The sequence below is a fragment of the Cajanus cajan genome, chromosome 9 (genome assembly GCF_000230855.2).
Source record: "Cajanus cajan strain Asha chromosome 9, NIPB_CcT2T_4, whole genome shotgun sequence".
NCBI lineage: Eukaryota > Viridiplantae > Streptophyta > Magnoliopsida > Fabales > Fabaceae > Cajanus > Cajanus cajan.
Window position 1 is genome coordinate 53,945,402 of NC_138525.1, and position 16,401 is coordinate 53,961,802.

Consider the following 16,401-nt stretch of genomic DNA (forward strand, 5'->3'; position numbering starts at 1 on the left):
GTTGTCAGTTTCCGTCAATGACAATATTTGTCTCTCACACTCTATTGACGTGATATTTCTTTTAATCACATTTAATAGTTAGTTATTAATCTTTCTCAAATATACAAAAATAAGTATTTTTTTAATATAGTCAAAATTTAAACTTTAAATATCTTAATAAAAAATATAAATTGTTATCACTTATTTCAAGTTATATTAATTGTGATATGTTTGTTTATTTAAAAATTATATTTTTATTTTTAGTTTTGATTATTTATAATAAAATCAAATAGCTGATATTTAATTTATTCAATTTCACATAAATAATTTTTTTAATTTAATTATAACTTGTCCCTTGTCTTTTTTACTTTTCTCCTCATTTCATCTATAAAAAGAAAAAAAGAAGAAAAAAAGAGAGGTATACATCCACTATTTCTCATAATTAAATTAACATCATCATTAATTGGAAACGAACAAACAAATTACAAGTTGTGACGGTTTATTGGCAAGAAAGAAATAATTATTTGGTAGAAGAACATTCACATAACAACGGAGAAGGTAAAAAGAGTTGAAGTTTTGCAGACTACTTTTTAGCATTTTGACCCATAAGAACTTGACGAACCATGTTGTCTAAATTAAGAAACGAAGATCCATGAGGGCAAGAAGCAGCAGCTTTTGCCAATTCCTTCCATTGCAAAGCTTTGTCCTTCATCTCTTTACCCTTTTCACCGTCCATCAACTCCCTCACGAGGCTTTCTATTTTGTCCCTCTTAACATCTTCAATCTCCAATCCAATACCCCATTCATTGCAACTGAACCGACAATTGGTTTGTTGCTCAGCAAAGAAAGGCCAACATATCATAGGAACACCTCCACACACACTTTCCAACGTTGAATTCCAACCACTGTGTGTCAAAAACCCTCCAATCGCGGGATGTGCCAGGACTTGCTCTTGAGGACACCAACTAGATAACATGCCTCTGTTTTTTGTCTGTTCCACAAACTCTTGAGGTACAACAGCGTTTTCACCCGCCACAAGATCTGGTCTTATGACCCACAAAAAGGTCTTGTTGCTATTAGCAAGTCCCCATGCAAATTCAATCAATTGCTCACTCGTCATAACCGTGATGCTTCCAAAATTCACGTAAACAACACTATTGGGCTCTTTGGTGTCAAGCCACTCCACACACTCAAACTCCTCCTTCCAAAGATTGGACCCAATTGCGTTCAACTCCTTATCATCAGCATCCTTCACGAGCAAATTCAAAGGACCTATGGAATAAACAGGAGGCAAAATGGATGATAACCCTTCCAACACGTCATGCTCTAAGTCATCAAACGTGTTCAAAAGTATTGCAGAAGCTCTTTGAGCTCTCCTACACTCCCCTAGTATGAAGTCAATCATAAGATCATCTGAATCTGTGGTTCTAACGAAACTCGGAATATCCCTCAATCGAATTTCCTTGATACCTGGTATCCAATCAATGGTAGTCTCCAAATACCCATTCGTGAGATAACTCGAGTCTGCATATCAATCACAAAAAAGTTAATTCAACTAATTAAATTAAACTCATATAAACTATATATATATATTAACTAGATTAGTCTCTGTGTCTAAAATATCCATCACAAGACAAAATAGAATCTATTATTATATATTATTAGCTAGCATAAAAAATCATATGAACTAGACTTTTTCTAGACTTGTCTAACATATAGAGTAGAATGTAGGAAACCAACATGAAAAATTACCTTTGAGGGGTGTTAGGCCCTTTTGAACGAGTTGTTGGTATTGGACGTAACACATGAAGCCACATGCACTAGTGGTCCAAAACAGCACCTCTGGGACACCCAGTTCCTGAGCAGCATCAAGTGTGAAGCTCATGACACCATCAGAAAGTATGCAAGAGACAGGAGGGGCATCTGAATAAGCATTGATTTTTCTAAGGAGGTTTTTGAAGTGAGGGGAGCAAGTTGTTCTAGTGGAGTCACAGAGGGAAGCTATATCCTGTGTGGCATCGACATCGGATTCAGGTAGGCCATCGGGGATGGTTTCAAAGCGAAAGGAAGAGAGGCCATCGAGGGAATGAGGACCTCTTGCCTTGAGAAGGCGTTTGTGGTTGTACTCGGTGTTAACGAAGGTGATGTGGAAGCCTCTCAAGTGAAGGAGTTTTGCTAGCTTTAGCATTGGGTTTATGTGGCCTTGTGCTGGGTACGGTATGCACACGGCATGTGGCTTTTTCATTGTGCTCAAGGAACCCATGTTTGTTTGTTATTATCTCTTGGATTGCACTTGTTACTTAGGAAGAAGATACAAGTGGTGGCTTCAACCCCTCTATTTATAAGGAAATGGCTCCGTGGCGGTGTTTATTTTCAAATTAATGTCAACTTTTGCTGCCTATCACTTTAAAAGGCTAATCATTTAAATAGCTCAAACAATAACATAAGGGCGGCTTCAAATTACACTTTCACATTACAATTATAAGCTTTTAGTTCTTCACATATTTTCAACATTTGTTTTAGTAAATAATATCTCACTTATTTTATAACTTTTTTAATATTTTAAATGATTGAGATAAGCCTAAATAAAGCTATGGAATAACAAGTTATGCACATAATTTGAAGAAGTTTATTGTGATAAAATTTTGATGAATAGTGATAGTTATGCAGTGATAGTTACATTTAAAACTATTTATTTATTCAAAGGAGCTTAAACAATGAATTTTTCTACTCCCTATATATATGGTGTAAAATATTTTTATATAATTAGTTGAATTTGTTTTGACTTTATATGGAAGAAAATAAAAATATTATATATAAATCATAAATTAAGGGATGATAGTTTTTAATTAAAAATAAAAAGATATAATTTACTCAATCAAAAATACTTACTTAGATATTTATAGGAATATAAAGAATTTAAACAAAAAAAACTATAATTTAATCAATTATTATAGTTAAGTCTGGTCTTCACACAGTCTGACGAAACGAAACGTCATCTTGACGGACCGACACATGTGCATTATTACAACAGATGAGAGAGTATGCGTATTGCGTAATAGCTAGTTTGGTGAAAAATAATAAAGGAGACCAGAATGAGTCTTTTAATAAACAAATTATAAATTCGAATCATTTTGAATTTTTTTCTACTTTAAAACTTACGGTACGTTTCAACATATCAAGTTAATTTTGACTTAAAGCCATTTTTTTTAAAAATTACTGCATATATGTTTATGATTATATAACTTATGATGTATTCATGCAGAGTTTATGAAAAATAGAAAGACCACCGAAGGTTTTTTTTATTTTTATCTATCTATATATATATATATATAGGAATGTTAATATATTCTCACCTATTTTTTAGTGGGAATATGTTAACAACCTACACCAAAATTTTAAGATAAAAAAATTACTCATTTATTTTGATTTGGTTAATTTGTATGAAAGATATTGTAGTAATTTAATTTAATTTTAGATAAAAATAAAATATTTTCTCTCTCTTATTAATTTTATTCTCTAAGTCATTTCTCTCTCCTATTAAATTCTTTCTCCAACTTATTTATCTTTCCTATTAAATTCTTTCTTTAACTTATTTACTTATCTTCTATTAAATTCCTTCTTTAACTCATTTCTCTCTCATCTCTCATGATGTCTTTCCCTCTCTCTGAAAAAAAATTAATTAATAGAAAAATAAATGAATTGGAGAATGAAATTAATAAGAGAGAGAAAATATTTTATTTTTATTTAAAATTAAATTAAATTATTATAATATCATTTGTACGAATTAACCAAATCAAAAGAAATGAATGATTTTTTTGTCCTAAAATTTTGATGTAAGTTGTTAATATACTCCCACTAAAAAGTAAGTGGGAGTATATTACCATTCCATATATATATATATATATATATATAGTAAGATTTTGATGCATTTTTATAATTATTGATCAAAATTTTATGTAATTTTATATTTTAATATGGATATTTATGGTACATTCTAAACCATGTGATATTTTTCTTCAAAACAAGTATGACATTATTTATAATTGTCTAAGAGAATCTCTAACGTGATTGCTTATTTGAGTTTTTTAAAGTTAAGAAACAAAATTTCATTTAATTTATCATTGGACCAAATGATGTGACATTGTTTATTTAATTACAATTACTTATATAAGTATCGGTGCTTAAGATATTTGTAATAATAAAATGGAATAAGAAATGATGTTACCCCGATGGAGTAATATAATACTAAAGTGCTTACAAGTATACATAGCAAATTGGACCTAAAAAAAATAAATAAGGAACTCTTTTGACAATTATGCAATGGAGATGCTCTAACTCGCGTTATTTTGGTGCAGAGTAAATGGCAAATTCAAAGACTATCAAATACTTTATCTCTTCATTTAATGATTATATACAATCATTCTATTGAATTTAACTTTGTAGAAGCATTTGTGGTGTGTATATCTGTAACGACCCGGCTGGTCACTACACACAACACAGCATACTAGAATACTATAACAAGTATATATATATAGGATCTAGAATATATATATATATATATATATATATATATATATATATATATATATATATACATGGTCCAAATCCGTCTAGAATCAAAGTGTACAAAATACATCCAGCAAATGCTAACTAAGTAGCTAAATACATCAAAAGAATAAAACTACATCTGTCAGCTGCACACCTTCTTCAACAAGACACCAACCTAACCCTGCCCTGCTCCTATACATAGTATGATCGTCGCAGTCCAAACCACATGGAAACAACAAAGGGTAAGCTAGTGAAAAGAATTAGCATACATATGTGAAATATGAAGGATAAAAAACTACAGCTATCAGCACATCAACTAGCTTAACAATATCAGCTTAGCATATCACAACATTCAGCAATAACAGCACCGACATAGCGGCTATAACAGCACCACAATAGTGGCTAATAATAGCACCGGCATAGCGGCTATAGTACCACAATAGTGGCTAATAACAGCACCGGCATAACGGCTATAATAGCACCACAATAGTGGCTAATAACAACACCGGCATAGCAGCTATAGTACCACAATAATGGCTAATAACAGCACCACAATAGTGGCTAATAACAACATACATCTCAGAACAACACAACAATATACAACGAATACAACTTTAAATTAGCATAAACAACATTCGGCACAACATAGCTCATCGTTTAACAACAATTATCAGCAAATTTAAGCTCATAAGACATCATCTTATCCGCGCCCGCTGCACTCATGGTCGCGCCTGGCGTGGCACAACCAGAGGACACCAGGGGTCATCGCGCCCGGCGCAATTCCTATTGCGCCCGGCGTGATAGGAGGCAGAGACCTCACAAGGTCTCATACGCTTGGCGTGCAAACCCGCGCTAGGCGCAAGGTAAGCAGAGACCTTCCCAGGGTCTAACGTCCGGCGCAATATAAATTACGCCCGGCGCCACCTCTGGCAGAGACTCCCAAGGAGTCTCTACGCCCGACGAGATAAGGTCACGCTTGGCGCCACACCAGAACCACAAAGCACAAGTCACCTACTGACCAGCGCCCTCTCACCACGCCTAGAGTGGGCCATCCAGAGGCTCACATTCTGAAGCTCGCCCGACGCATACACCACTGCGCCCGACGTGCTTGCCCAAATGAAGCCCTCTGATGGTCGCGCTCCCGGCGCGAAAAACTGCGCTCGGCGTGATACCAAACAGCAACTCACCAAGTTTCAAAATTTTCTCCAAAACTTGCACTAAAACAACTTTCCAACACATGCAATCGGCCCAAAACACCACATTTTCACCAAAGAGTCCAAAAACATCACCTTTTTCAACGTGCAATCATAAACAAGGAAAAACCCAAATTTCACCCCAAACCCGGAAACCCTGAAAATGAGTTTTCATAAAAAAAATGCTTAAATCCTGCGAAAATCTCAGCAATTTGTGAGTCCTAGCTCACTAAACACAAAACCGGCAAGAAATCCTAGCTTTCCTTACCTCGGTACAAGGATTCCGAGCTCCGGGAAGAAGAATCGGAGAAGAAGACGAAGGACGACCGGAGACCCACGGAGAAGAAGACTTCAGCTAAGCTTCCCGCCCTAAGAATCAGCACCTTGAATCCAAGAAGGAAAAAGAACAGCCAAGTGAGGAATCTAGAGGGTAGAAGAAAGTGACTGAGAGAATTTGAGTGAGTGAGAGTGGGAAAAGAGAGAAAAGAAGGGTCTCACAATATCAACCAACATTTTGATTCATTTAGCTGAACATTTCTTACAAGTTTATAAAATTTACTATACTCTCATTTTGAGTATTCAAGATAAAATGTATATGAGTTTTAACTTTTCTGTAAAACCAGTAGTTTATGTAGTCTTAACTGATAAACATTACATGATGCTTTTTAGTAAAATTGTAATTGATTTTCATTTTACATTGATTTTAGTTATAATTTAATATATATTTTTTAATGATTTTCATGATTTAGCAAAAGTTGTATGATTGAAAAAAACAACAGCTGCACTTCAAAAAAAAAAAAAAATGAATCATATGCTACACTTCTTTTATGGACTTCTTAGTTGGTAAAAAAGTCACATACTCCAAACTATTTATCAACAAAATAATTAGGTTCACAATTGAAACACTCCATATACAATATATATACAAATTTTTTTCATTCAAGTCTATCAAACTTTCAAATACTTAAGAAGATTGATACCAATTGAAGTAAAGATCTTGCATTTACTGTTATCTTTATCATTTTCCATTACTTATCTAACATTATTTGTACATTTTCATAGATGATGTTGACTTATTGACAAAAGGATATGGTTTTATAACTCTTGAAGTAGAGGGTAGAATCTAAACTTATTGACCAAAACTATTTTATATTTTGTGTCCAAATTGAGTGTATGTTGTTCAAATCATGTGCAGACCAACTAATTGAGTTTTTAGTTGATTATGATGAAAGATATCATGATATTCCTATTATAGGGCTCAAATCTACAAGGATTTTTCCATTTTGTGGTCTTCTATTTGGACTTCCTAATTGTAAGTAAAATTATATATATATATATATATATATATATATTTGAATTTTTGTTTATTAATTTTAATTTTTCACATGAAGTTTCACTTCAAAGTGCATATAACATAACTACTATTGTGATGAATCCTAAGTTGCAACAATTCCTAACCTTAAGGAAAAGGTATATATGTTTAATAAACAAAAAATGAATAAATTTATTCAAGTAATAATCCATCTAATTCATGATTCTAATGTATTTTTCTTAATGTGTTAGCTTAAAGGATTTTGGTTATGAACAAGGATCTTGTAGATTTTCTTCGTGAATCATTTTGATTGACCAAATTTGAGGACCATCCATACATTTGTTTTTTCTTTTTCTTTCATTTTCTACTTGAATTGTCAAATAGGGAAATGAGGGTGACAATTTATTTTCATTTTTCTCAATATATATTTTTTTGTACCAAATAGGTTCCAAAGCTGAGATATTGTTGGTCTCTAGTATTAGAAGGACACCAAATAATAATACATAAGGACAAAGAGTAACACTTGGTTGTTAGAAGGAAATAAAGGATCTTAAATGCACTTAACTGACCAAATCCTCACGGTAACATCCTTTTATCTATAAATATACCTACATTTCACTTTTATGAGGTACATAACATATACACAATACACTTAATCATTCTGATTACTCTCTAACTTTGACATTAGAGTCCATTTTGCAAGTACAATCAACACCTAAGACCTTGGGTCTGAAAGGACCAAGGACTCTAAATTAAAGATTTCATACACACCAACTTCTCAATATGAACATTTTTCATTAGCGACATAAGCTAAGGTGGGGAATCATGTGGTTGGTGCTATACCATTATTATTTACCATAGGATTCATGTAAATCTTATAGGCTATATCATATATTAGATTATTCCTCTTCTAACAGTTCCTGGTTGCCATAATCTTTGACTTCTTTGGCCTCATATATATTCCTCTTAGGCTTTATCCTAGAATGGAGATTTTATACCTAATTATTGTGCCTTTATGGGCCCAAAGATTCTTGGGATTTTGAGGAAATTTACTCATTATTTGAAATTGTATTTTGATATGCAATTATGGTTATTAATGACTAAATTTATGTCAAATATGGATCTCAAGTCAAATAAATGTCAAGTTGTTTTACAAGTAGAGGTATGAGTGGTGGGGTACTCAACTAGGCACTTAACCAAATTTTCTCAACAAAAGATCAGGGGGGGTATCCTTGCCCACCAATCACGAGCATGAAAGACTTAAAAATTAAGTTAGAACACTTTCTTGTACAGACCCGCTGAGTGAGGATCCTCCGAACAAAGACTAAGAGGGTGCAAAACTAAAGACTAAGAAGAGGGTGCAAAATCAAAGACAAAGAAGGAAAAAATAAGAGAGAGAGAGAGAATGATATTGATGTCGAAGATAATTTTTAGTGGTGTACAATAAAGGGATAAAGTAATTAGGTGTGGACAAATATGGATAGAATTATGTTATATTGAATTAATTAATCTAATTGAATATGATAATAGTCTACCACAAAATACATTATCTATTTTTTCCCTTAATTAATCTTCATCTTTATTATATAAATGGTAAAAATGAATGGACTATGGTAAAAAAAAAAGTAAAAATAAAAATGTTTAGTTTGAGAAAAATATCTAAGAAATAAAAAATAAGAAAAGAGTAAAAATAATTGGTTAATTTTTCACTTTTATTTTTCCCTCTCTCCTTTATTAAACTCGCTTGCTTTTTTTTCTTTTTCATTTTTTCTTTTCACCTATTTGTATTCTCTTTACACTATTTCTCCTTTACTAAGAGTATCTCTAATGGGGGTTGCTTATAAGCAACTCTTGTGTCACATCACTGCCAAATCAGCTCTGACCCACTTTATGGGTTGCTTAAATTTTAGTAGAGTTGCTTCTATAAGCAACTCTGCTAAAATTTAAGCAATTCATAAAGTAGGCTAGAGCTGATGTGGCAGTGATATGGCACAAGGGATTGCTTATAAGCAACCCTATTGCAGATGCTCTAAATAAAACAAATAAAATTTTATAATGATTAATGACATTTATTTCGAAATAATCGATACTTTAAATATCTTTAAAAAAAACTGTCACTTAATTGAGAAAGAGTAACTCACGTTTCCATTTTAACTTTATTGTTATTTTACATTTTTTAAAAATAAATTTTAATATAATAAAATAATTTTTGGAAAATGAAAACATATCTTCACTTTTTTCAAAACTCTAAAACCTCAAAATAATAATTATTTTGAATTAAAATAGTGATAATAAATAAAGTAATATTATTAAAAATACATTACTATATCATAAAATTGATTTTAATTTTAAAGTATAAAACATAATTAGAATTTATATTTAAAATAATAATGTCAACATCAATTAACATGCCTGTTACCTACGGCAGATGGAATTGATTTTATTTTGTTAACTATTGATAAAGACAAAGGAATATGAATATTAATATAATAATACATTAGAGTATATTATCATTTAAGTACAAATTATTATATAATTAAGATTTATTAATTTTATAACAACCACTTTAAAAACATACATAAACTAATTTATAATTTTTTTTTTGCACACATCGACTTTTTTTTAATATACCAATTTTTTTTAATTATTTAAATAACCTGAATGCATTTATATTTACCTAAATAACCTATTTAGAAATTTAGGTGAGAAATCGGTTACCAGTAACCGATTTCTCAAAGAGATTTTTGGATAATTTTAAAAAATTCCTTTGAGAAATCAGTTACCCTGTATCCGATTTCTCACTTGGGTTTTTTTTTTCTCTTCATATTTTGTAATAAAAAAAATAATTCACTTTTTAGATTTTTTTAAAAAGTATAATTAATTTTAATAAAATATATTTATTATTTAAATTAAATAATTTATAAAATATAATAATTAATAATTAAATTAATATTATATTTATTTATAAATTATAATATTTTTTATTTTAAATTTTTTTAAAATAAATATAGTTAATTATAATTTTCAAAATTATCTATAAAATTATAAAATTTTGTATAATATTTTAAAAAAGTGTTAAAAATAAATAAAATGTTAAAACTTATTTATTATACTAAATTTTATAATTATAAAATGAATTTTATTATTTAAATTAAATTTATTAAATATAGAAAATTAAAAACTGTAATATAATAATAAATATATATTAAGTACACTAATTTTAACGGTTACATCATTAAAATGAAAATAACTTAAAAGAAAGTTACAATTTAAACAAACTTCAAACATAATAGATAAATAACATAAAACCTAAATCATATAACATTAGTTGTCTAACTTCATTGCTTGGTCAAGGTATTTTTCAATCGCTTCCATCCCATGCAATAATTCAATATACGTCGTGGTAGCATACAATTCGAGACTTGTTAGGTCGTGCAGTTCTGTGAACAATGAAAACATACACTCCACATCTTCATCATCCCTAAGATGACACGCTGTATATTTATATACACCACCAATACATGAATTTGGGTATCAGTAGTGAATATCTATGACAACTTTGTAATGAGGAAGATTAAGGTTATTATTAATAACCTGCTTAAGTTGCTGATAAGTCATCATGTTGCTTACTAGTAGGGTTTTAACCTCGTTGCTAACAAATGTATCTCCATGCTCAGTGGAGACAATTTGTCCATCATAGTAAACAGTGGCTGGAACAGTTAAGGCCATTGATTGGATGTTTCAATTTGTTGCATTTTTTTAGCCTGTGTTTAGGGTTTATATAGAACTAAAGCAACCTAATGTGGACAAACGCAAAGTCATTGGATTCCTGACGCTCTGCACAAAGCATTGATTTTTCTGACGCTCTAGGATAAAGTAATTGATGACACTGCACAAAGTCATTGGATTCCTGACGCTCTGGAATAAAGTAATTGATGACACTCTGCACAAAGTCATTAATTTTTCTGACGCTCTGGGACCAAGGCAATGACACTCTGTACAAAGTCATTAATTTTTCTAACGCTCTAGGACAAAGCAATTGATGACACTACACAAAGTCATTGGATTCCTGACGCTCTATGACAAAGCAATTGATGACACTCTGCACAAAGTCATTAATTTTTCTGACGCTCTAGGACCAAGGCAATTTATGACACTGCACAAAGTCATTAGATTCCTAACGCTCTGGGACAAAGCAATTGATGACACTCTGCACAAAGTCATTAATTTTTCTAACGCTCTGGGACATAGCAATTGATAACACTACACAAAGTCATTGGATTCCTTACGCAATGAGACAAACTAATTCAAATTTTTCGCACTATATATACACTACATACGATCCAAGGAACCACAACAACCACGCATTGGTCGTCGAAACCCAACAAAGAACCGACAACCTCCAAGGTGTTGAACGGGTGGGCATAGACATCATTAAAATTGGATTGTAATTTCCTAGATTGTAATTCTGTTGTTGTTCTTTTTTATTCGATCTCCTATTTTATTTTTGTATTTTATTTTTATTTCAAGTTGTTCATCTCAATTAATGTTATTTTTATTTAAAGTTGTGATTTATCATAATATTTTTTTATAAAAAATTCTATTTTAAATTAATTTTATTAAATTTTATTCTTTAAAATTTATTTTAAATACATTTTTATAAACTAAAATAAAAACAAAAACTAAATAAATTTTTAAAAATTCATTATAATTTTTTTAAAAAAGCTGAATATTAAAAACTAGAAAAGAAAGAAATTAGCAAATCTAAAGAAAAAAAATACAGAAAAATAGTCATAAAATAAAACAACAAAAAAAGGTTAATAAATATTTTAAATTTTCATTATAATTTTTTTTAAAATCTAAATATTATAAACTAAAAAACAAAAAAAATTAGAAATCTAGAAAAAAATCAAAAAAAAATCAAAAAACAAAAAGCAAAAAAAAAAAAACCGAAGTGAGAAATCGGTTACTGGGTAACCGATTTCTCAAAGAGATTTTTTAAAATTTTTCAAAAATTCCTTTGAGAAATCAGTTACCTAATAATCGATTTCTCACCTAAATTTTTAAATAAATTATTTAAATAAATATAAATGTATTCAGGTTATTTAAATAATTAAAAAAAATTGGTATATTAAAAAACAAAAGTCGCACACATCATGTGAAAATTAAATTCAACCGACATATAAAAAGAATAAACACAGAAGTAAATGCTACTGTCCTACTATTTTAGACGACATCACAAGTTACAAAGTCAAATGGGTGGAAGCTGTCAATATTATTTCTGCTTTTCATTTAATACTCATTAAAGGCATTTGGCTATGCTGTCTGGCAGTCAGGGTTAGGGTTGTGAGTATCAATCAGATCGCTTGTTTTTAGCCTGTTGCTGTGACTGTGAGGGTCACTATGAACCCATAAATCATTAGCTAGGCCTCCATGCCATGCAAATAATTGTTGGGGCCATACTAATTTAAACATGTGTTCAACTATTCATTTTTCAACTATATTACATTTTTTCCTTTTTTGTCTTGGATTCGCGAGAAAACAGGAAAAAAATAATGTTATTGTTAACCATTAGATCAATGTAAAGAATATAAAATGGTATAATACTTTATGTTATATAATAAAAAAGTACACTTAAATATAAAATGAGTTAATCATTTATATATTATTAATGTAAATTTTTTTTACATTGATAATCAATTATATATTTTAATTGTACCATGTCACTATAAACACATTTACTTTTAATAGTGACATGATACAATTAAAAGATATAATTGGTTGTCAATATAAAAAACACTTTACACCGACAGTGTATAAGTGATTAACTCATATAAAATTAAATAATTTTATTTTAAGATAAAATTAGTCTTTAATCTACTCAACAGTATAATTTTTTAATCTACTGCTCACCCTCTTAATCCTTTCAATGTTGGGCAAGAAGAATTATGATAGAATCACGGATGTCTATCAAGAATTGAGATGAGTGAATAGATCTAAGAAGACATAAACTCATATTAAGTTTTGACTTAATTTTTATAATTCATCTATTCTATTTTTTTAATATTTAATTGTAAAAATTTTATTTTATTTTATATTTTTTTATCATTTAGATTAAAAATTTATTTTCTGGTATTTTTACCTTTAGGAGTGTATTTAGTATTTTAAGAGAATGTAACTAATATTTAGGATATGTGCTTATTGAATATGTATGGCCAAGAAATATTGGAAAGACTTTTACCCACTAGGTGGAATCTATTGTTGACCCTTCACACTCATTAGTTTCACATAAACCTATTTTCACATATTTCATACACTAATTATACTTATTGCATACTTGTTTCTACACTTTCTTTCTTACTATCACACTACCCATCACTCCTTTTGCATTATGTCATGTGATAAACTCTTATTATCTTTCTTATATATCTAAGAGTTTAAGTGTCACTTTTTGTGAGAGATTAAAATTTAAACTAGAGTTAGTTAGTTTGAGTACAAGTTAACTTAATATTAGTTACATCTAGCATTAGGTAATTTAACTTGCACTATAAGCTATTAAACTCTATATATACATGTAAATCTAACTTGAATATCACTTTGATTATTAATGAGATTAAGAAACAATAATTATCAAATGAAATAAACCATCATAACTTAGTCTATGAACAACATAATGTGCATGAATGTACTAATCTTTCGTGAAAAGTCTGTGTTTGCAGCCGACTATATGTAATGGGTGGTTGAGTCATGGTAATAAATAATACGATATAATTTTGCTATAAAAAATGTAAAAGGTTGATTTTTTTAAAAGAAAATAATAAAAAAGATTACGCTCATAATTACCATTTTAATAGTTAAAACACCCTATAACTATCATTAAAAATGTAAGGATGATGAAAGGGTAAGTGTGCATTTTTATGATTAATGATAATGACACTTTGACCTACACGTGAATGACGTCATTATTAACAAAAACGCAAGAAAAGCATAAGTGTGGCATGAAAAATACAGAATTGACTGTCCACTTCGATAATTAGTTTCAAAAATGCCCCCAAATTAGTGTTAAAAATTTGAAAAACAGATCCAAATAGTCGATCAGCCGAAAATAATGTGTGAAATGTAGTTTCAAAGAATGAGAGTGGATAAATAAATGAAGACTAATTAAGATTCGAGAGATAAAAAATGTTTAATATAGATAATTTGAGACTTCTATTTTTTTAAAATTAAGGATCAAAATTTGATCATTAACTTATATATAAAATTTTGATTAGAGATCATTTTACATTTACAAAGAGTTAATGTAGAGTTGATATTGTCAATCATTAAGGAATTATAAATAACTTTTAAAACAATCATAGTAAATATCACTGAATTTATTATACATAAAAAATTATATTATTATTCAACTACAAATACTTATCGATGATTAAATGATTAATTTTTAAAATAACTGCTTTTAAAATTATATTAAAATTGATTATTTTAATTGATTAAAAGTATAAAAACTTTTACGTGAATGGTATTGACTTATTAAACTCTAATTTCAAAAATATTTACACCAGCAATACATAACAAAATAATAAAGATGAATGTAAATGGTATTATGGTAGTGGCCTACATTAGCCGAAGGCAGGTGGGAGATGTCAATGTTATTTCACTTTCACGTGAGATTTAAGTATTTAACCGTTGATATTTATTTTTATTCTCATATAAAAATAATTGTTTCCCTTTAATCTATTCTATATTTATACTTATCAAAATCCCTTTTAAACCTCAATTTTATTTTAAAAAATCCTTTATTAGTTTAAATTTTTATTATAGTTTTATAAAAAAATTTATGATGTTAATTTAGTTTCTTAATGATAATTTTGGTACAACTTAAAAGTTGTTATTTATCGTAACCGAATAGATATTATTTGATAATAATAATAAAAAGAAGAGAAATTTTATAGTACCCACTATAATTGTGGGATACTAGAACAGTCATTTTATTTTTATTTTTTATTATGATTAATTACTTGTTTTATTTTTATTTTAATTTAATATTTTTAATAATTTATCTGTTTAAAATTTTTTATATCTTTGTATTATTTTTATATTTTTTAATTTATATCTTAATGTAGCATCTATTATAATTAAAAAATTTAATATTAATATTTTATTAATATGTTTTTAGTTTTTTTGTGATAATTTTTTTGAATTCATAGTATAAATTAGTTTTTCAGATTTATTATTTGTTTTTTTTTATTTTAATGTTTTATAATATTATTATAATTTTTTGTTTTTATTTTTTAATTTTGTCATATATAAACAAAATTTATTATAAAAATTAACTTTTTAATTTTTTTTTTAAATTAATCTTTTTGATTGATTCATCTTATATAAATTTTTAATTTAAAATTTGTTATTTTAAATTTATTTTTTAAAATTTATTTATTCATTGAGGTACCAAAACTCTTTCATGAGTATCTCTAAAAAGAAATTATCATGTGAGAACAACTCTTACGTCAGCAACATTCCAAGATTTTCGAAATCAAACCCAAATCTATCGTGTTTTTCACAATTTGACATTTGACTTGCTTTTGAAATATAAAATTAGTCTTCAAATTTCCACCCGTTGAATCTGACCATCTTTTAAACGTCGGCGAAGAAGAATTTAACGCGGAAAGAAGATCATATATCAAAAGCAAAATGATTGATAGTCCGAAAATCTGTGTGAATGTATAAAATAATGATTTAAATTATAAAATATTAAATTAAATAATTATTTTATAATAAATTTATTAAAAAATATTAATATTTTAATTTTTGAAAGATCATTCGGATAAACCCTAACTTTACTCTTAATAAATACCACTTTCTTTGGAAAAAGCATAGCGAGCGAAACGGAACAACGCTCACAGCTGTTTCATTTGAATTGGATGTGACTGTATATATTCCGTCCAGGTAAAGCTGAAAAGAAAGCACTATACAAACTAAATTAATAAAATATTATGTGTGTTTAGGAAACATTTTTCTTCTTCTCTAAATTCAACTCTCTTTTTTTTTATATTTTTTTTTAAAAAGACTGTTTGTAAAATAAGTTTATTGTTTGAGACAACAGCTGAAATTTATAAATATTTTTTTTCTATAAAATAAACTGATTTTATGAATCTGAAAATTCAAAGTATATGATTATTTTTTAACATATTTTTTCTCTCCTATAACTGATTTATTATATTAAAGATGATTTTTTTTGTTAAATTCAAATAAAATTAAATATTTCAAAATTACTTTTCAACAGATATATTCAAAAAAAATTAATTATAATCAGTTATGACAATAGTCAATTATATAAGTAACAAATTATTTAAATAATCTAATTTT

The 16,401-nt window shown here is 28.5% G+C and overlaps 1 protein-coding gene across 1 annotated transcript; it reads right to left on the reverse strand.

Annotated features, from left to right (window-relative positions):
• Nucleotides 1–411: 411 nt before the first annotated feature.
• LOC109805095 (7-deoxyloganetin glucosyltransferase) lies at nt 412–2,313 on the reverse strand. The gene is made up of 2 exons (XM_020367056.3): nt 1,732–2,313; nt 412–1,503 (listed from the first exon to the last, which is right to left on the reverse strand). Exons 1-2 carry the CDS (start codon nt 2,240–2,242, stop codon nt 563–565), a joined length of 1,452 nt encoding a protein of 483 aa, XP_020222645.1. The 5' UTR covers nt 2,243–2,313; the 3' UTR covers nt 412–562.
• Between the last annotated feature and the right edge of the window lie 14,088 nt (nt 2,314–16,401).